Below are 23,078 nucleotides of genomic sequence, written 5' to 3' on the forward strand. Positions count from 1 at the left end.
ATGTTATCTTATACTATATATTACTACATATAACATGTATAACAACTTTGTATTTCTATAATAATGCAACAATTTTAATTACCATCGTTTTATCATACACTTTAATATCATATAGAACATTTACCCCTCTTCTTTTTCACAGTTATAATTTTCCTGGCTATTTCTACATGTTCATTTGTGCAGATGAACTTTAGAATAATTTTGTTAGTTTATTTCCCCCCTCCAAATCTAACTGCGATTTTGATTATACTCATTAAATATGTTAAAAAATTTTAAGTGTATGCATATGGAAGTCAAATGAGTGACTCATTATTGTTTATATTCTTACCATTAGGAAAATATCCCTACTGTCTCCATTCTGTGCAATCCAGGAATGAGAGCACGTCACTGGAAGCAGATGTCAGAAATTGTAGGCTATGACCTGACTCCAGACTCTGGAACTACACTTAGAAAAGTTTTAAAATTAAACCTTACACCATACTTGGAACAATTTGAAGTGATAAGTGCAGGTGCAAGCAAGGTAAATATGAAGACTGAATGAAATACTTTATTTAATGAGTTTGTTAATAAAATAATTGTACTTTTGTTGTGGTTAACTGGATAGTACTGGATAGCAGTGGGAGTAGATGGGGGAAAGTGACAGAAGACATCCCCGCCCCACCCAAAGTACGTGCTTCTATCCTACTTCTTTGTCCGGAATCCAGACTAGAAAAGGCTCCTTTGACCTCCTCTTAATTCTACTACATTCTGATATGCATAGATGATAAGCTAGTCTTGATATATAATCTTTCCATTAAGAATATTGGGTGGATCTGTGTGTGGCATGTGGTGTGTTGTGTGTTCTAGCAGGATAAGTATAGTCTTCTACGGCCCTTGAAATACACAGAAAACATCTTCAGATTATAGACCAGAGAAAGACTACTTAGGGAAAGTCCAGGAGGTATTTTATTCTGTTGTCTATTTCAGTACTGATAACAGTAGTCTTTATAAGAAGTGAAATTTTTTAAACTACATTATAGCCCTGGCTGGTTTGGCTCAGTGGTTAGAGTGCCGGCCCTCGGACTGAAGGGTCCTGGGTTTCATTACAGACAAGGACACATACCTTGGTTGCAGGCTTGACCCCCGGCCCTGGTCTGGGTGCGTGTGGGAGGCAACCAATCGATGTGTCTCTCTCACGCTGATGTTTCTCTCTTTCCCTCTGTCTCTCTCTCTCTTCCCCACTCTCTCAAAAGCAGTGGGAAAAATATCCTTGAGTGAGGATTAAAAAACAAACCCCCCACAGACTACATTATCATTCTCCTTAGGAACTTTTAAATTGTTTAAAAACTTTGCTAACTTAATTACAGTGTAGTCACAGATTATTTTAAGACATATGCTTACTGAATTTACTAGGTAAAGTCAATGTAGTAAACAAGATTCTTTTTTCACACTCCCATTCTTCTTTCCTTCATTTTAGGAATTTTCATTAGAGAAGGCCATGCATACAATGATAGGAACTTGGGATGATATTGCTTTTCATATAAGCCTATACCGTGAAACTGGGGTCTGTATTCTTTCTTCAGTAGATGAGATTCAGACCATCCTTGACGATCAAATTATAAAAACTCAGACAATGAGAGGCTCGCCTTTCATTAAACCGTTTGAAAAAGAGATCAAGGTATGTTAAACAGGATAGCTCCTGGTCGTTTGTAAAAGTTGCAATCTTATTACATATATGCTCTTGTGGAAATAAGTCAGTTTATTGGATAACTCTGGAGAAATACAAGAACAGGTATTTAAAAATTTATGTGGAACTATATAGAACAGACCTGAGACGTTAACTCTTATGACTTTGAAAATAACAAATTATGTCTTTTTTTAAAAACTTTTCCAATGACAGCAATAGACTTGGAAAAGAGTTAGTATTATTAATTCTAACTTTAAACAGCCTAGACCCTGTTCCATGCTATGTTTTTGTAACTTGTAGTGAAGTTCCATATACCATGCTTTAATTATATTTTTGAACAACTAGCTTGAGGGTCTTCTAGAATAATTGATGAATTATTTTCCACTTGAGAAAAAAAAAACAAGTGATATTTGAGACTATAAGATTATATGATATCCTTATAGTTGATGAGGGTAAACACAGAAAGCAAACAAATTATAATAACTAATACCTAGTTATCATAGGTAGTATCAAAATTCTTACTGGGTCTATATATAACAGGGAAAAGACAAACAACAAATGGATTTTCCCCCTTGTATTTATTGATTTTTAACTATGTGCCAGATACTGCTCTGTGCACTTTACATTTACCAGCCCATTTAATTTCCCTAACAGACTTTCAAGGCAAGCACTTTTATTATCTGTATTTATAGATAAGGAAATCATAGGAAGATAGGTAATTTACCCAAGTTTGCCCAACTAATAAATAACAGAACTGGAATTCAAACTAAGGTAGACTGGTTTTAATTTAAGCATAAATAGTATTTTTATGAAAGACCTTGGCTCTCGATATTTAGAGATGACAAAGAATTGTGTTCTTCCAAAGGGACATAATGCTGTACATTTTCTCATGAATCAGGCGGACCTAGACTTTCCTGATAAGATATGTCTTTTGCAGAAGTTTCTTGTCTAACAAGGGAGGATTTACAAGACAAATTTAAAAACTCTTTTAGAGCTTTAAAAACAATAAAATATGAGATCTAATCTCTTGACATATTGGACCTTAGGCCACATATTTAAGAACCAAAGAGAGATTATATGCATGACTTCAACAAATGAAATATCTTATCGAGTCTAGGAGAACTATGAGAGTAAGGAGACTTTTGTTTTGTTTTGTTTTTGTTTTTTCAAATTGTGTTGATGTGGAGCAGGGTTTTACAACCTGGCACTAAAGACATTTTGGGCTAAATAATTCTTTGTTAATGAGGGTTGTCCTGTACACTGTAGGAAGTTTAGCAGCATTCCTGGTTTCTACCAACTAAGATATTAGCAGCACCCTCATCCCATCAATTGTGACAAATGAAAATGTCTCCAGACATTGTCAAACGTCCCTTGGGATGGGTGACAAACTAGCCCCTAGGTTGATAACCACTGGTGTAGATCACGATATATTCCTGGATGCTTTATTGACTTGAGATAGTTTATCTAGGGATTAGGAAATTGGTCTAAATAACTACAGTCATTTCCAATTGTGAGTTCCAATGATTTAGGAAAACTTTAGACCTCTTAGAGTTTTTCTAAACTCATGTGAGACACCCATAAGTGACCTTGAACTGTTGTGCATTGATTTAAAAATAACAGTAAAATTTAAATACACATTTATTGCTATAATTTATGGTTTTTCTTTAATAACTGGAATTTAGTACACTATGCTTTTCATTAAGGCCTGGGAGGACCGTTTGATTCGAATACAAGAAACAATTGATGAGTGGTTAAAAGTACAAGCTCAATGGTTATATTTGGAGCCTATTTTTTGTTCTGAGGATATTATGCAACAGATGCCAGAAGAAGGACGCCAGTTTCAGACAGTAGACAGACATTGGAGGGATATCATGAAGTTTTGTGCGAAAGATCCAAAGGTGTAGTATTTGTTTTCTCTCTTGCAAATAAAGGGAAACCTTTATTTTGGGCTATTAAAAAACACATTTGGCTTTTTTCTGATTAAAAAATGGAACCTGCTCATTATATACAAACTATAAAGTTCAGAAAAATGTAAGAAAGCATTAAAATAATTTTACTTTTCAATTCTTAAGATATACTACTTGTAATTCTTTTAAATCAAATGTATTGGGGTGACATTGATTAATAAGATTATATAGATTTCAAGTGTACATTTCTATAATACATTGTCTGTATATTGTGTTGTGTGCCCACCACCCACAGTCAAATCATTTTCCTGACGTCAGCATATATTTGACCCCCTTTGCCCTTTATTCCCCCCAACCTCCCTTCCCTCTAGTAACCACCCATACTGTGGTCCGTGTCTATGAGTTTTTGTTAGTTTGTTCATTTGTTGCTTTCAGTTTTATATCCCACATATGAGTGAAATCACATGGCTCTTAACTTTTCCTGTCTTACTTATTTCACTTAGCATGATATTTTCAAGGTTCATTCATGTTGTCACAATGGCAGTATTTCTTATGACTGAGTAGTATTCCATTGTATATATGTACCAAATCTTCTTTATCCAGTCATCTGTCGAAGGACACTTTGGTTGTTTCCATGTCTTAGCCACCGTGAATAATGCTGCATATACCTTTGCAAATAAATATTTTCAAAATTTTGAGATAGATACCCAAAAGAGGGGTTACTGGGTCATATAGTAACTCTATTCTTACTTTTTTGGGGAGCCTCCATACTCTTTTCCATAATGGCTGTACCAGTCTGCATTCCCACCAGCAGTGAAGAAGGGCTCCTTTTTCTCCACAGCCTCTCCAGCACTTGTTATTACCTGTCTTATTGATAACAGCCATTCTAACAGGTGTGGGATGGCATCTCATTATAGTTTTGATTTGCATTTCTCTAATAGCTAGTGAAACTGAGCATCTTTTCAGATATCTGTTGACCATTTGTATGTCTTCTTGGGAGAAGTGTTCAGATCCTCTGCCCATTTTTAATTGCATTATTTGGTGTTGAGTTACTTGTGTTTTTTATATATTTTGGATATTAACCACTTGTCCGAGGATAGAGCTGCTTCACATGTACATTTAACTCACTTCTATGATATACACTCACTGTTCCCCTCATCTTGTAAAATAAACAGTAAAATAAAATAAAATAAATGGAGAGAGAGAGGATGAGTAGTGCAGGTTTCCACTCAATGCCTGTATGCTTGGGTGTGAAGGGAAAAAGGAATCTGCAGTTCTCTTAGTTGGTCTCACTTGCTATGTCTCTCCTAGTGAGTATAGTACATTTTTGAGTGTGAGTCTAATGTTGAAAGACATGCTATGCATTTTTCATATACATGAAAGTCCATAGATACATGTCCACTTTTTAAAATCTAGTATTCAACTTAAGAAATAATTTGTTTCAATGTTGGATGAAAAAGTAGCTGTGCTGGACTTAGAGTAAATAGTATGCTGATATTTGTGAGTTGCAAGGATTTTGCCTTATATGTTGATTTTAGATCCTTTGTGAGACATAATTTCAGATCAGAAGTCAGCATTCTTTTTCTGCAAAGAGCCAATAGTAAATATTTTAGGCTTTGTGCGACATAGTTTTTTCTTTTTTCTTTTTTTTTTGACTAGTCAACTCTGCTGTCATTGTAGGGAGAAAGCAGCTGGACAATTCATAATTGAATGGATGTGCCTGTGCTATAGTAAAACTGTTCTTGGACTCTGACATTATTGTGTGTCATGAAATATTATTTTAGTTTTTTTAACCTTTTAAAAGTGTAAAAACAGCCCTGGCCTGTGTGGTTCAGTGGTTAGAGCGTTGGCCTGGGCACCAAAGGTTCGCAGGTTTTATTTGCTGGTTTTATTCCCGAGTCAAGGGCATGTACCTGGGTTGCAGATTAGATCCCATCCTGGTCAGGGTGCATGCAGGAAACAGCCAATTGATGTGTCTCTCTCACTTTGATGTCTCTCTCTCTCTCTCCCCTCTCCCTCTCCCCTCCTACCTTCCACTTTCTCTAAAAAACATCAATGGGAAAAATATCCTTGGGTGACAACAAAACAAACAAACAAACAAAAGTGTATAATTCTTTACTTGTGGGCCATACAAAAACTGGCAGCACAATGTATATGTACATCAAAAGATCAAGCTGTACACCCTAAATATATACAATTCTTATTTGTTAATTATACTTCATAAAACTGAAAAAAAGAAAAAGTGGTAGTAGGCTGGATTTAGCCCATGGGATGCAGTTTGCCAACTCATACATGTAAATTGTTAAGTTTATAGTTGACAGTTGTAAATGTAAAAATTATTATCACACACTATCCTAACAGACACTTCCCACGTCACTCAAAAGAATATAGGAAAAATGAATATATGCATGACACTCATAACTTCTCATTTGTAACTAGCATCTTTGGATTAGAAGAGTTGTGGTTTATTAAACTTCAATAATTTTCCATTCCAAAAATTTTATGACAATTTTCATAAACCTTTTGACATTTTTAACATTTTGACATATAATATAGATTAATGTTTAGGTATTATAATTGTGTCTGGTATATAAGTGACGAACTGAACAAATATGTCTTTTAGGTTCTTGCTGCTACTGCTTTAACAGGTTTATTGGAAAAACTACAGAACTGCAATGAACTTTTGGAGAAAATTATGAAAGGACTTAATGCATATCTCGAAAAAAAAAGAATTTTCTTCCCTCGGTATGATGGATAATCAATTGTACTATAATTGAAAGCACTACCTGATGTGCGATGAATTATAACTAAAGCTTTTGTATTTGCATGTTTTTTCTAGTTTTTTCTTCTTATCTAATGATGAAATGTTAGAGATTTTGTCAGAGACCAAAGATCCACTTAGAGTTCAGCCTCATTTAAAAAAATGCTTTGAGGGCATTGCTAAATTGGAGTTCCTTCCCAATCTGGACATTAAGGCCATGTATAGCTCTGAAGGTGAGCGCGTGGAGCTGATTTCACTCATTTCTACATCTGCAGCGAGAGGTGCTGTGGAAAAGTGGCTCATTCAAGTGGAAGAGTTAATGCTCAGGAGTATTCATGATGTGATCGCTGCAGCCAGGCTGGTACGTTTCCTAGGATTTAATGTATACCTTATATTCTCTAAATGCTTTCTTTTAGGAGGTTTTGAATGGGTACCAGTAAATTAACACTTAAAGTTCTTACTATTTATAACCATTTATTGTCGTATTTTCTCTTTATTTGTTTCTAACGATAATATTAGTAAGAATTTATGATAATACGTGATTAAGTGCTACAAAAGAATAATAATAATAATGTGAATATAATTTAGAATGGGGGTGGTGGTGCTAGTGATAGGCAATTAGAAGACATGAAATTGAAAGAGACCCAAAGGATGAGTAGGAACTAACCAGGTAAAGAACAAATAGAAGAGCATCTTGATATCCCATGTAAAGGCCCTGGGATCAGAAAGAACCTCAAATGTGGGTGTTAAATGCATCATCTAGTTCACTTACTGCTGTTTACACTTAATTAATTAAAAACTTGAAGTGAGTTGAACAAACATTAAAGCAGGGTGTATATATGAAAGAAATAGAACACCTAGGCACCGCACGTACCTCGAGTATGCTAATCCAGTTAACCTAATCTTGAATGATAAACTTCAGTATATCTCTGCTTTGGAGGACCACAAAGGAACAGTTGTGTAGTTTTTAAAAAAAAAAGAAGCATTGCAGCCTTATATCTAGCTCCTTTACCTAGAGCCCTGTGAAGCTTACCTTCTTGCAGTGGATTTTCTGTTTGGCTTCAGTGTTCCTGTAGATAAATCTTGACTTTTCTCTCTTTGTTCTACTTATGACTCTAAAACTAAAACACATAGGAAAGAATCAACATTTTCCATCAAGTATTTCCTTAATAAGTATAGAAATGTATCTTCTATGTACCTAGCAATGGCTCGTCCATTCTTTGAAACTCATCCTTCTTTGAAGCTTAGGTTAGTTTGTCATTTGTATTTATTTCTAAATATTGCTAATCAAAAGGTATTTTAATAATATATTTATGTCCTTATGTTTATATCTAAAGCATGTTGAAAATAGTGTTATCTTATATTAAAGATGATGTTGTATTAAATTTACAGTTTCTATTAACATCAACTTCAAACTTTGTTTTGTAGTTTTTTTCAGTTTATAATTTGGATCTGCTTGTACCATTTACTTTTGAATTAAGTTATTTTTTAACCCCCCAAATCCCTTTAAATACATAAAAATGTTAGAAAGACATGAAAGTATACTTTAAAGTCAAAAGCACAGATTGTTCATTTATAATTGAACAAATAGAGTGAAGCAAAAGTAGGTTTACAGTTGTAAGTATGCAAAACACAGTTTATACTTGTATCATTATTTATTGTATTATTTTCCATATGAACAACTGTAAATCTAGTTTTGCCCCACCCTGTATATGATTATTCAAATTATATACTCTGGTCATACACATTTTTAGAATTGCAATGGATTAATAATACAAGGGTTCTAACTATTAGTTCCGTTTTCCACTAAATTGTAATGTCTTCTTTTCAATTAAATCTTGGCATCAATATACATAATCTATTAGACTGACTTATTTTTTTACAGTTCAATAAAGCCCTTATATTTTACTATAATAGAAGTAATATATATTCTATTTAGAAAACTTGACACTTCCCCACAGCAAAGGAACATAAAAATTATATAAATATTTCAAAAATACAATCATAATTTATAAAAAATTGTCAGGAATTTTAAATAGTGATCTAAAATTTTTCATGATTATATGATAGTCTAGCCTACAATGTACCAAATATTGTGCTTCTCTATTGTTAGACATTTAGCTTTTTTTTCTTTAGAAATCTTTTAAAGTTAGCAATGCTTTCTAATTATTCAGGCTTATCCAGACTCTGCAAGAAGGGACTGGGTTCGAGAGTGGCCTGGCCAAGTTGTACTTTGTGTTTCTCAAATGTTCTGGACTTCTGAGACACAGGAAGTTTTAAGTGGTGGGACAAAGGTAAAGCATTCTTTGATTTCAAATTAACATTCTTTTCTACATGCTATGTTTCTTGGTTAGCTTATCTATTCTTCTCAAAGCTAATCTTCCCCCAATTTCTACATGTAGCATTAAAATTATATAATTCTGTGTAAACTTGTTATTATATTTTATATGAGGCTTAGACAAAATCACTCTATTCTGTAATTCATTTCTATAATGAGATATGAAGTCAGAATTGTTTTGTATAAGAGTAAATATATAAAATACATATTTTAGGTACTATAAAACATTAGTTTAATTGCTTTTTTATTTTATAGGGATTAAAGAAGTACCATAAGGAACTTCAGACTCAACTAAATGATATTGTAGAGCTGGTAAGAGGAAAACTGTCCAAGCAGACCAGGACGACTCTGGGGGCTTTGGTTACTATTGATGTCCATGCTAGAGATGTGGTCATGGACATGATTGATATAGGTATGTGACTTTTTCCTTTAATATTAAAGATAAAATATCAATAACTTCTAGAAACAAAAACTTACACCATATGTTTTTTTCTCTTTCAACAGAATTTATTTTATATTATCTTTTCTACAAATTGGAATACATGAATTGTTTTAATATTTGCAATTATAAAAGATGATAACATACCTATTCTTCAAATTATTTTTATTTCAAGTGTATGTGTCTTGTCTTTATTCTTTTTAGGTGTCTCACATGATACAGATTTTCAGTGGCTTGCTCAGCTTCGATATTATTGGGAATATGAGAACGCTCGAGTTCGCATCATTAATTGCAATGTAAAATATGCTTATGAATATCTTGGCAACTCACCTCGGCTTGTCATTACTCCTCTAACTGACAGGTGCTACAGAACATTGGTATGCATTTAAATTATTTTAATTCAAACATTAAAGATTACTTTTTGATGTGGTGTCATATTTTCTTGTCCATGTTTAACACTGCTATTCTCATTTTATTCTCTTATTGGTGATAGTTGAATACAGCTATTCCTTCCTAATTCCAAATTTCTTTTATGTGAAATTATAGTAATGAATATTTAATTCTGGGTGCTTTTGTAGAATACAAGTGTGTGTTTGAATTCTAATGTTTGGAAATTGCTAGTCACTCCCATTGAAGGTAATTAGAAAAAAGAAGATACTGGGATTTAAAGAGAAAACTAGAGCTTCAGAAAATAGTATCAGTTTTTGCAGGGGAGTTCTGGGAGACATGACAGGAAGATGAGGAAAGTACATTTGAGCCTTAGAACTCGGAGCTAGTTCAGTTAAATAGGAGGGAAAGAGCTGAAATGCAGGGAGTTGGTGTTGAGGTCTGTGCTTGCTGGAAAGCTATGGAAGAGAAAAGCTATGACTATTAAACAGTTTTTAAAAACACATTGGGATTAGGATTGCCAGATAAAATATAGGACTCCCAGATAAATTTGAATTTTAAATAAACAACAAATAAATTTTTAGTATAAATATGTCCCAAATATTGCAAGGGACATATTTATTCATTGTTTACCAGAAATTCAAATTTAACTGGGCATTCTATATTTAAATTTGCTAAATCTGGCAACCCTACCTGGAAATTGAGGAGGAGCATCAAGAAACAGCAAGCCAAAAAAAAAAAGAAACAGCAAGCCAGCCCAGCCGCCTTGCTCAGTGGTTGAGCATCGACCTGTGATCCAGGTGATTGCGGTTCAATTCCTAGTTGGGCACATGCCCAGGTTGCAGGCTTGATCCCCAGCAGGGGGCATGCAGGAGGCAGCTGATCAGTGACTCTCATCATTGATGTTTCTATTTCTCTCTCCCTCTCCCTTTTCTATGAAATCAGTAAAGATTATATATATATATATATATATAATTTATTTAAATTTAAATATAAATTTAAATTTATATTTAAATATATCTTTATTGACTTCAGAGAGAGGAAAGGAGAGGGAGAGAGAGAAACATCAATGATGAGAGAGTCACTGATCGAGCCCGCAGCTCGGGCATGTGCCCTGACCGGGAATCGAACCCTGATCGCCTGGATCCTAGGTTGACGCTCAACTGCTGAGCCACGCCTGGCCAGGCGATATATTTTTTAAAAAAGGAAGAAACACCAAGCCACCTGTGCTGAGTAAGTAAAATTAGTGTCTTTGATTGAGTTCTCTAGAAGCAGAGATGAAATGGCGAATCTTGGGCAAATGATTTACTAGGGAATGCTCTCAGTAACAGCCTGTAAGGAAGTGAGAAAGAAGGGGGAAAAGCTAAGGAAAGATGTGATTTCATCGGAGGTATATCCTCAGCCTGATCTCACAGGGAGCTTTGGAGCATGAATCGCATCACAAAGGTATCCCACTTTAAGGCAAAGGGGTCTGACTTTTATATCCTTTTATAGCCATTGGCTATAGGTCACCCGTGGGGTTAGGGATATAAGTGAGCTTTCAGGTATTTGCCAGTGAGATAGCTTCTATTAGTTGAGAGCAAATTTCAGGAGAAAAGAACAGTTGGGAGCTATTTGTAGCTGACACTCCAGCAATTTGGGATGGATGCAATGGTCTGTAAAGGGAATCTGGGCAGGATGCTAGTGCATCTACAATAAAATGTTTCACGAAATGCTCTAATTTCTCAGGAAACTACCTGAGGGCAGGGATCATGTCTGTCTTGTTTTCTACTCTAGTGCCAAACAAGTACATAATTACTCTGTAAATGAATCTCAAGCTTCTATGTCCTACCTGGAACGTCAGTGAAATCAGAAGCTGTAAATAACTGTAAGGTGGAAGCTCACAACTTCTGAGTTATACAACCAGAAGCACATTAAACACTTGTCTACAACACTAGATTGAAAAACTAAAGTCTCCTAGTATGTGTATTGTCCATAATAAAAGGAACACATTTGTAAGCATTTTTTTGAAATTATAAAGGGAGAGGTCTCCAGCAATCAGATGAATGGACATTAACAGTGTAGCACTTATCATAAATTTAAGATAGATTAAAATATTATTGATGCTGCCTTTATTTAGATGTCTATTGTTTTATTTTAGTAAATGTAAAAAAATTTATGATTTTCACAGGTTTATTGTTTATTTTTAAAATAGACTTTTTAAACAGCAGTTTTAGTTTCTTAAGTAGAAAGTACAAGAGTTCCCATAAACCTTCCGCTTCCCCATATGCACAACCTTATGCCCCTTAACCTTATTTTTCCTTAAAGGAATTAAGTTTCACAAATGCTTATAGTGGTTTTTGTGAAACAAACTTCATACTTGAGAGTTGACTGTAATCTATATATGCTTCTAAAAATGTTCAGCCACTGTTCCAGTCATTGTGGGTACCCAGGAAGCATTCAGATACTGCTGATGTGGCACTTATTGAACGTAAAAACTAATTGAGAGGAAAAAATGTACATAATTAACTGTAATGCAAGTAGAAAGCAATACTACTGGTAAGAGAAGTATAGAACAGTGTTATGGGATGGAGAACATTCTAAGAGTATCAGGATCAATAGCCAGGGTGAGTTATAGATAAAATTATATAATAGGTCATATGTTCCTCTTCCAACAATGGGTCCCCATTCGTAACACTCACTTTCAGGTGTTTACTCTCTTTGAGGCTAGCCAAGAGATTGTCAGCTATTGAACTCTATAATCATCGCCACAGCTACTTTTTTTTTTTTTTTTTAATATATCTTTATTGATTTCAGAGGGAGAGGGAGAGAGAGAGATAGAAACATCATTGATGAGAGAGAGAATCATCATTGATCTGCTTCCTGCACACTCCCGACTGGGGATCAATCCCACAACCTGGGCATTGATGCCCTCACCGGGAATCAAACCCACGATCTCCTGGATCCTAGGTTGACGTTCAACTGCTGAGCCACACCGGCCTGGCTCCACAGCTACTTCTAATTAAATCTTTCTAACCAGATTTGAGCACCTCAAGGCTAGATTTTCTTTGTTTTAAAAGGCAAATGGAATACATATAAAGTATTAAAAGATAAGGAAAAATAAAATAAATTTTAAAAAGGAGATTTTGATACATTTTCACTTTTTTTGAATTCTTTAAATTGCTTATTCTTTGTGCAGCTATGAAATTGTGTGCTAAAAATGAACTGAACAATATAATTGTAGTACTACCTCTCTGATGTTACAACTAAAACTAAATAAATCAATTTTGTAAGCGATTATCTAAGGTTTTTTTTTCTTTTTCAGTTAACATGGATTTCTTTTCACATAAATTTTTCTTTTCAGATAGGTGCCTTCTATTTAAATCTTGGAGGTGCTCCAGAGGGCCCAGCAGGCACAGGAAAAACTGAAACTACCAAGGACTTGGCTAAAGCTCTTGCTGTGCAGTGTGTGGTGTTCAACTGTTCAGATGGGCTAGATTATCTAGCAATGGGGAAGGTAAAGTTACTTTAAAAAAAAAAAAAAGTAATAAAAAAAATTAAAATAAAAATAAAAAAGTAAAATAAAATTTTTTTTTAAAATATGTCTTTATTGATTTCAGAGAGAGGAAGGGAGAGGGGGAGAGAGAGAGACATCAATGATGAGAGAGACATTGATCGGACACCTCCTGCACGTCGCCTGGCTGGGGATCAGGCCTGCAATGCTGAGCCACGCCCGGCTGGGCTAAAGTTACATTTTAAATGTTACAAACTTACAGCTAGGTCTAACTGGATGAACTGAGGCACACTCATGTTTAAACATTATTTGAATGTAGTCTAAGCATTACTTGAACCTTAGTTTTAGAGGTAGACATTGTTTATATCCTTGGGCTTTTATTAAGTTTAATTTTCAATTTACACTTAAAAAGTTAAATATTTGTTTTAACAAGTGATGCCTTTTCCTAAGATAAGTCATCTCCCTTTTTCTTGTCCTTAGTTTTTTAAAGGATTGGCTTCTTCTGGTGCTTGGGCTTGCTTTGATGAATTTAATCGAATTGAGTTGGAAGTGTTGTCAGTGGTAGCTCAACAGATCCTTTGCATTCAGAGAGCCATTCAACAGAAGATGGAAGTGTTTGTTTTTGAAGGGACAGAACTTAAACTCAATCCCAACTGTTTTGTAGCTATTACCATGAATCCTGGCTATGCAGGACGTTCTGAATTGCCAGACAATCTTAAGGTAATATTTTTTAAGAGTGTAAATTTGTTAACCAAAAGTAACTGCATAATCCATTCAAAATGGTATATTTTCTCACATGTATTTGTTTCCCTTTTCCATTTCCTGTATACCAAACCTCCAAAAACTGTTTTAGATATGTAAAAAATATTAAAGTACTTAAAACTGTTCAAGTGCTACTGAAAAATTACAGAATTAATGAAAAGGTGCTGCATTGGGGGAATAAACTTGAATATCAACAAGTTATCTTTGGGTGTTTATACTCAGCTTTAAAAATGATTTCCTTTATGTAAATAATATATTTCACTTATTATGTACTTCAGGTTCTTTTTAGAACAGTGGCTATGATGGTTCCAAACTATGCCCTCATAGCAGAAATTTCTCTCTACTCCTATGGATTTTTGAATGCAAAACCTCTGTCTGTGAAGATAGTAATGACCTATAGGCTTTGCTCAGAGCAGCTCTCATCGCAATTTCATTATGACTATGGAATGCGCGCAGTAAAAGCAGTTTTAGTGGCTGCTGGAAACCTAAAACTAAAGTTTCCAAATGAAAATGAAGATATACTTGTAAGTATTAAATACATTCATTGTGAAAGCAAGCTTGAGTTGGAAGATAATTTTTTTAGTGAGGTTGATCATGAACTATAAATAGGCAAAAAAGAGTTCTTGCTTTTTGAGCCTTTTTATATGGGGTTGAAATGATAGTTTAGGGTTTATGTTATACATTAACTTTATATGAATGGAAGGACCTTTTGGACTGATAAGCATAGTATTGGCTTTTCAATTTGGGGATTCCATGGAACAATGCAAAAGAAACTTTGGGCATGGGGCAGGAGAGGGCAAATACTGGCAATTAACTTAATATTGCACTTTTTGGGTGATTTTAGCTTCTTCGATCAATTAAAGATGTAAATGAACCAAAGTTTTTATCACATGATATACCCTTATTTAATGGAATAACTAGTGACTTGTTTCCTGGTATTAAACTTCCTGAAGCTGACTATCATGTAAGTAAACATCTGATAATGACTTATTCCACAAATAAACTTATCTGATGACTTAGTAGTTTATAAAATTTTATTAAATGAGTGAAATTATTCTGTTTGGAGAATATACCCCTATTTTGGTCACTTTGATATGAAAATGAGCAAATTTTAGTAACTTCTGTTGTATGATACCAGGGTTAACATGATTCAGGTCAAAGATAATGATTGTTGTAAGTGAATAAATATTTTATTTTCTAGTGATTTATAATACTACTTCAGCCAGTAAAAAAGATGGTAAAACTAAAAGTGATAAAACATCTTATAGTTAACATAAAGATTTGTTTCTCATATTTAAATACTATACTGGCTCTGTTTTTTTAAAAAGGAAACAAACCATGTGCATTTCCAATTCCATTTAAATTATAGACATTGTATGAGGCATATATGTGTGTGTGTGTGTATGCATGCCTGCTGCTTATAACTGTTACATAATATAAAATCAAAAATTTTTTAAAAATTAATTACAAACAAAACAATCTCAATTTAATGAGATGGATGATGTGTGGCTAAAACTAAATTATCACATTATGGTATTTCCCGTGGTAAAATATACAGTGAAGATTCTTTTGAGTTGCGTAAACTACCTTAGGCCATGTGATGATTCAGTTCCTTCACCCCTTCTCTCTACTGATTTTACTGTAAAATCTTTTTTTGTTTGTTTGAGCTTTTATATCATTAAGTTATCACTTGGCTTAAAGGCCTCATTTACTTTTTAGCCTCCTTTTGTTTTTAATCTTCAAACTCGAACACTAATATATCCTATGACAGTATCAGATAAAGGTGATTGTAGGGTATTTTTCACCACCACCAACCAATTCTCTGATTCTCTGGACACCAATTGGGTGTTCAACAATTCAATTCTAACACTATCTATCTGGAATTAGTGTCAGACTCCACAGATTAGGGCTCAGTCCTGCAAAGCTCCCCTCACTTCTGACAGCAGTCTCAAGGTCTAGGCCACCAGTACTTCAAGGGTTTCCACGACCCCCCTGCCCTAGGTTTGATAAATTGCTAGAACAGCTCACAAAACTCAGGAACACAGTTTACTTATGTTTACTGGTTTATTATAAAAGATGAGTTGTATAAGGCAAGGTATGGAGAGGAGGTGGCAGTGGAGCTTCCACGCCATAAGGATGTGTTACCCTCCCTGCAACTTGGTGTATTCACCAAACCAGAAGTTCCCTGAGTCTCATTGTTCAGAGTTTTTATAGAGCTTAATCTTCAGCCCTCCCCCTTTCCTTCCCCAAAGGTAGGTAGGTGGAGTTGAAAGTTCCAGCCCTCTAATCATTAGGTCTTTCTGCTGACTAGCTGCATCCTGAGGCTATCTAGCAACCTTATCCTAAGTAAATTTAGAAAAAGGGCTCATTGTGAATAGCAAGACACTCCTATCACTCCAGAAATGCCAAGGATTGTAGGAGCTCTATACCAGGTAGGGGGCCGGTGTTGAGAAGACCATATATATTTTTGTATTATACCACAGGTGATTATCAAGATGTTTCAGAATATGCTAATATGATTTTTAAAAATAAAAATCTTACCATTCTCTTAGAGAGCTCTTGCACTCCCATGAATATAGGAATAGATTCATGGATCCATAGATTCCAGTTTGAAAAATACTACTAGGACTTCAATAGTAAAACTGGATGTTGGGAGTGTTTCATTACTTGGAACCTACAGATTTCTGATATGCTTTTGATTACAAACAAATGGACAGATTAAATTTCAAGACAGTGTAATATTTCTGATGATATATAAATATAAGACATTAAACCCACCAAACATTCTCATACTTGAAAGGGAAGGCAGTGGGTATATTCAGTAGGAAACAGCAAGTCGGTGGTCTGCATCATAGTACTGTGTGTGGTGAAGGAAGTTCAAGAAGGCACATTCCAAACACCTAAAGCATGTAAATGAGTTTAAAGAACTGTTTTGCAATCCATAATTCTTATTTTTAAACCAAATTTGCGAAATGCAATTTTGTATAACCTGGAACTGAATTAACTGCTATTACTGTATGCCTCAATAAACTATTGGTAGTTTTGTTAAGTAGGATTGTTCACCATAGGTTATACACATGCACATCATGTCACTCTTAGACTTAAGCTACTGGGGCTGGAGGGATTATACTGTATATGATAAAATCGAAATTCATCAGTTTAATGAAGTTGACTGTCATACCTCTTTTCAGTCATTTTGAGCATAAGTTCATAGGAGAAACATTGGAAATTTTGACACTCTGAGAATAAATAGACATAAAATGCCCACTTGAATTTTTACCAAAGGTAAAGGAATAAATTTAAGTATAGGCTTAGAAACTGAGGTGATGATGCTTTTATTGTATTTGTTATGATGTTACATTTGGTTGAAGCAGCCTGTCTTTATTATGCAAGACTCTTGTAAGTGTAGAGGTATTTTTTTTAATTGCAGTATATATTTTTTGTTGCTACTATAAAAGAAGACAGAACAAACTGGAATGTTTTATGATGTTATATGGTAATTGCATTTTGCCTTTCAAAGTTCTAGGTAAAAATCTGTAATTAAAGTCTTTTCTTAAAGCACTAAAAAAATATACTACTGGGAGGTGCTGGGAGGTGTGCTGCTGAGCAGCTCACTGCGCCTGCAGCTGAGCAGAGGGGAGCTGCAACTGTAGAAAAAGAAAAATGCCACTCACTATACCATCTCACTTATTAATATATCCTCAATTCCTTTGTTTTTATTTTACTGAATTCTTTTGAGTTTTACATAATGTTTATTACTCTATTAATCATCTCTGTTGGCTTTTTAGTTTTACCTCAGTGGTCACTCCACAGGTTACAATATACATTCTTGACTTATTACAATTTACCTTAAGTTTGTATTCTACCATTTCAGAAACAATATAAGAACTGTAAATGGGATAATTTCATTATCTACTCACACCTGCCCATTGTCATATATATATTACTTCTAGATATGTTATAAACTCCATATTACATTATTTTTTGCTTTAGGCATTAGTATTTGAAAAACAAAAAAGGTCTTTTATATTTATTTCTCCTAGTGTTTTTTATTCCCTCCAGCAGATACGTGCTTTCATCTGGAATTTTTTCTTTTCGAAGTAAAAAACTTCCTTCACTATTTCTTGTGTGCATGTGGATCTTCTGGTAACAAATTTGCTCAGCTTTTATATGTTTGAAATGTCTTTATTTAGCCTTAATTTTTAAAGAATATTTTCACTAGATATAGAATTCTAGATTGGCAGACATCTGCCCACATATACACCCCCATCATTCTAAAGATGTTATCCCATTAACTTCTGGCTTTCATTGTTATGCTTAGAAGTCAGGTATTGTTCTGATTTCTGCTTCCCTGACTGTAATGTGTTTGGGTTTTTTTTCCTGTCTGTTTAAAATATTTTCTCTTTTTCCTTGCTTGACTATGTAACCTAATGTTGTCTGTTTTGCACTTACCCTGCTTGGGATTTGCTGCACTTCTTAAATCTGTGGATTGATGTCTTCAGAAAGTTCTCAGTAATTATCTCTTAAATTATTTTTTTTGCCCTATTATTTTCTCTTCCCTGTCCTTTTGAGACTCCAATTACATGTATGCTAGACCAATTTCTGTTGTGTCACGTCTCTTATGCTTTGTCTTTTTCATTGTTTTTTATTTATTTATTTTTGCTTTAACTTAGATACTTCTTATTGTCCTGTTTAAGATTATTGACCTTTCTTTGGCTTTATCTGTTCTGCTGATTCCAATGAATTATAATTTCTCATACAGTCATGCTCTGTTTAATGATGGGGATACATTCTGAGAAAAGCATTGTTAAGCAATTTCATCATTGTGAGAATATCGTGGGGTATACTTACACAAACCTAGATGGTATAGCTTACTACCCACCTAGGCTATATGGTATAGACTATTGCTCCTAGGCTACAAACTTATATAGCATATCACTGTACTGAATACTCTAGGCAGTTATACCACAAGGGTATTTGTGTACCTAAACATAGAAAAGGTACAGTAAAAATACGGTATAAAACATTAAAAAATGGTACACTTGTATAGGGCACTTACCATGAATGGAATTTGTGGGACTGGAAGTTGCTCTGGGTGAGTCAGTGAGTGAGTGATGAGTGAATGTGAAGACTTTGGACATTACTGTACACTACTGTAGAGTTTATAAACACTGTGCACTTAGGCTACACTAAATTTACAAAGCAACATGAGATTAAATCAAGCACTGGAGAAAATGATGCAATCAAGAAATGCAGGTGGAACACGGCATATTGTTTCACAATACTTTTTTTAAGAAGTAGTAGAAGGCATAAACTCTAAAATAATGATAAATGATATTTACTATTCTATAGTAAATATATAAACCAGTAGCATAGTCATTTCTTATCATTATCAAGTATTATGTACTGTACATAATTGTATGTGCAATACTTTTATACAACTGGCAGCACAGTAGGTTTGTTTACACCAGCATCTCCGCAGACATGTGAGTAATGCATTGTACTATGATGTTATGAAAGCTACAATGTCACTAGATGGTAGGAATTTTTTATTTTAGAATTTTCCATTATAATCTTATGGGACCACAGTGGCATCCAATATTTACCAAAACATTGTCATGTGACACATGATGGTGTTGCAGGAGAAATTAATGGGCCAGATTTCCCCGTCACTTGTGGGAGTGGGGTTCTTGGGGTACTGTTGAAATAAGCATTTTCAGATGCCCCCACTGGAGAATGATATCTGGTAAGGCTTTATTTGCATGGAGTTATATTTCTCTGGTTTCAAATTTCCATGTCCCTTAAACCAGTCCTGGAAAAGGTATAGCTGAGGTTCCAACAGAGCCAAAAGTAGGGCCAGTCTCCAGAGTGTCCGTTCAGCTGGAGTTGGGTCTGGCAGTGCATCAGGCTAGTTTAAATCCATTAGTCTATTGTGTGGAGTCCACATGCCTGTAGGCCACATGGGTGGATGCAGGGCGTGAGAGCCCCACAACAGGGGTCAGGAGCAAGCAGCAAGGGAGAGGGCCAAGAGCCAAGAGAGCGAACTCCCTTTGTCTCAGGGTTTAAATATTCAGGCTTCATGCCCTTGCAGTGGCCACACCTATTCTGGCCACTGACTCCCTTCCAGATGCGACTGACCCATAGGCACCTTCCCACATCACTGAGACCTTATTGGGCATGTGTCTATTGTCCAGTCCCTTTTCCCAGCAATCTGCGCAGAACAGACTTAGAAAATGTTAACTACAGCTTCCTGGAAAAGCTGTATAAATGGTGTGCCTATATTACTTAGTCTTCCCTTTACCCTTTTCCTGTTAAATAATAACCAGATTATTACAACGGTATCAATGGTATTTTATTTCAGTTTTAGTGTGCCTAATTTTGTTTCATTAGAGATCCCATTTCTTTGCTTGAATTCTTTATCTTTTCATCTGTTTTTCTGTCATACTGTGTATTCTCTTTTATACATTTGTAAAGTTTATCTTAATGTTCTTGTCTGCTAATTACGAGATATGGATCATCTGTGAGTTTGCTTACTGTTTTTTCTCTTGATCATCAGCTATTTCTCAGGACTTGTAAGTTTTGATTTCATATTAAAGTTGTATATAAAATAACTGTAGAGGTTAAAATTGTATTATTTTCCTGCAGAAAAACAATGTCTTTTCCTTTGTCAGGTAGTTAAACTGAGCTGCCGATCAATCAGGAGTTGACCTGAGTCAGAGTTTTGTTGCAGTTACTGAACTTCAGTTTACCTTTGGTTTCGCATGTCTCTAGAGTGAGAATTGCCCTGTATTATAGGGCCCTCTCTCTAGCAGAATTTTGGGTTATAAATATCCAAAGAGTAAGGAAATCTCTCTTTGTATGCCTTACTCAGCAAAAGCATAGGCAGTGCGGAGGAAAAGCTTTGCATTTGAGGCTCCTTCAGATTTGAATCTGTCACACAAGCCCACGTGACCATTAAAGTCTCTGTTGGTTTCTCCTTGCTTCAGCAAAGTCCCTGTGCCTACCTAGAGCAAGCCCAGTCCATTGCTGTCTGTGTTCACACTTGATAATGCCCCAGGGACAAACTTAGCTATTGATTTGTATTCACCTAAGAAAGTCTGGTCCCTTTTGGGATTTAGTTCCTTTGACTTATTTGTATTCAAGGTGCTTCTGTATCTTTAAAATACTTACGGCTTTTTAGCCTCTCTGCTTATTTCTAGTTAGTACACTGTAAAGGGTTGTTTGGCATTTCCTTCTATATCCTAACCAAAAGTAAAATTCTGGAAAACATTATTAAAAGGAACTGTTTCATGTAGCATAGACCCAATGCTATGGTGCTATGATTTTTTAATAACTTAAATGGGGAATACTAATAATTTAAAAGTATTTTAATTCTATTCCTCCTTTCAATTAAAAAATCTTTAAGAAATAATTTATCAATATAAGAAAGTACAGTTTTATTTGTAAATAAAAAGTTCACATTTATAAGATATGTATGACATGATTTATAATACCATTTTATAGAAATGTATTCCATTTTTCTTTTATTTTAGGAATTTTTGGAATGTGCTCATGAAGTCTGCAAAGTACACAACCTTCAGCCTGTGAAATTTTTTCTAGAAAAAATGATTCAGACATATGAAATGATGATTGTTAGACATGGGTAAGATTCTAGATTAATATTGTCTGCCAGTGTTAGATGTTATTTTAAAATTAAACTATTAAAACAACGAAATTTGTGTATCAAAAGACTCAGCAAATTTTGTATGCTAGGTGGCTAGGGCAGAAACACTCCTCACCCCCAATTCTTTAACCCAGTGGCTTAAAAACAAAGGTTTATTTCTTTCTCATGCTACACGTCCAACAAGGTAGGTAGGAGTGCTCAGTCAGTGACATAACACTAATGACCAACACAGTTTGCCCTTTAGATCATCAAATATGTTAATCTCCTTCATTCACATAAAATACACTCTTTCCTTTCCAGGGAGACAACCTAAAATTCCAGTTAGTCAATGAACCAGACTCAGAGTTCAGGATATCTAGGTGATGCGTGGTAGTTTCTTTATCAAATTTGGAAGCTGTTCTTGATCCAGACACCTTCAAACTGGAAAGACAAGTTACCTGCCCCTTCACACACCCAATATTACAATAGTGGGTTTATCAGAACAGGATTATTGGAGCAAACACTCCCATTCAGAAGTAGAAGAATAGGAGACCCAGCCAACACTGATTGGTAGCAATTCTGAAACCCAGCTGGGCATGTGGGGGCCCCAATTCCAGAGACAGATTGAGTGAAACTAATGGAGTTTAAGCTTCAGAACCTCTGACTTGTAGACCTCCCCGCCACCTCCCCCCAAGGAATCATAATTTATTATACAGGGTGGCATTAAAATGGCTGTCCACATTTTGTATTCATAATTACATATATATATATTTTTTTTCTTTTTTCTTTAGAGAGCCTCCCCCGTCAATTGTATAAACTTAAAACCCCATAAAACCTGGTTTCATTTTTGCTTGATTCTTCCTGAGAGGAGCTTTCCAGTTAACTGTTCTCTGTTGACCTTGGTTCAACCTTCTGAGTGGTTTTTTTCATCTCCATTTTCTTTCCTGGTGACATGGGGACAGTAGAGAAAATGTCCTTGGAGTTGAGAAATGTTCTCAGCCTGCTTCCTGCCTATAGAAAGCTGAGGTCTCAAAGATCATGATTATTTTAAAGGCAGGATTTTTAAAAAACAACCTGGTCCTGGCCACTGTGTCTCAGTTTGTTGGGCCCTCGTCCCATGCACCAAAAGGTGGCTGGTTCGATTCTTGGTCATGGTACATGCCCAGGTTGCAGGCTTGATCCCCAGTAGGGGGCGCATAGGAGGCAGCAGATTGATGTTATGTTCTCACATCGATATTTCGCTCTCTTTCTCTAAAAAAAAATAAAAATATTTTAAAAAAACAGCTGCCTTTGTATTGTTATTTTTCAAACATAAACAAAAATAGAGGGAATACTAGTACAATCAACCTTCATGCATCCAATACCCAAGCATTTTTTTTTTAAGGATATGTTTATTGATTTGAGAGAGAGAGGAAGAGGCAGTTATCTATCCCACAGTGGCCAGGACCAAAGGCTGTTTTTTAAAAATTCCGCCTTTAAAATAATAGAGAGGGAGAGAGAAACATCAATCGGTTGCCTCCCATAAGTGCCCGACTGGGGTTGAACCCACAACCTTTTTGGTGTATGGGATAGATGTTTCAACCAACTGAGCCACCCGGCCGGGGCCCCCAAGGATCATTTTTAAGTCTTGAATATTCACGTGTTTTAGCCTAGATTCATGGTTTCTTTGTCAGTAAACTCTAT

At 35.1% G+C, this 23,078-nt stretch overlaps 1 protein-coding gene across 1 annotated transcript in view; it reads left to right on the top strand.

The window, feature by feature from the left end:
• DNAH12 (dynein axonemal heavy chain 12) overlaps positions 1-23,078 on the top strand; it is a 160,522-nt gene that overhangs the window by 45,856 nt on the left and 91,588 nt on the right. The window contains exons 20-32 of the mRNA XM_081160004.1: positions 335-520; positions 1,457-1,657; positions 3,370-3,564; positions 6,197-6,318; positions 6,413-6,695; positions 8,509-8,628; positions 8,928-9,084; positions 9,316-9,488; positions 12,842-12,994; positions 13,472-13,711; positions 14,032-14,277; positions 14,598-14,717; positions 21,286-21,395. Coding sequence (XP_081016130.1) covers positions 335-520; positions 1,457-1,657; positions 3,370-3,564; positions 6,197-6,318; positions 6,413-6,695; positions 8,509-8,628; positions 8,928-9,084; positions 9,316-9,488; positions 12,842-12,994; positions 13,472-13,711; positions 14,032-14,277; positions 14,598-14,717; positions 21,286-21,395 — 2,306 coding nt within the window. The remainder of the gene's footprint in view (positions 1-334; positions 521-1,456; positions 1,658-3,369; positions 3,565-6,196; positions 6,319-6,412; positions 6,696-8,508; positions 8,629-8,927; positions 9,085-9,315; positions 9,489-12,841; positions 12,995-13,471; positions 13,712-14,031; positions 14,278-14,597; positions 14,718-21,285; positions 21,396-23,078) is intronic.

The sequence above is a fragment of the Miniopterus schreibersii genome (assembly GCF_964146895.1).
Source record: "Miniopterus schreibersii genome assembly, chromosome: 15".
Lineage (NCBI taxonomy): Eukaryota > Metazoa > Chordata > Mammalia > Chiroptera > Miniopteridae > Miniopterus > Miniopterus schreibersii.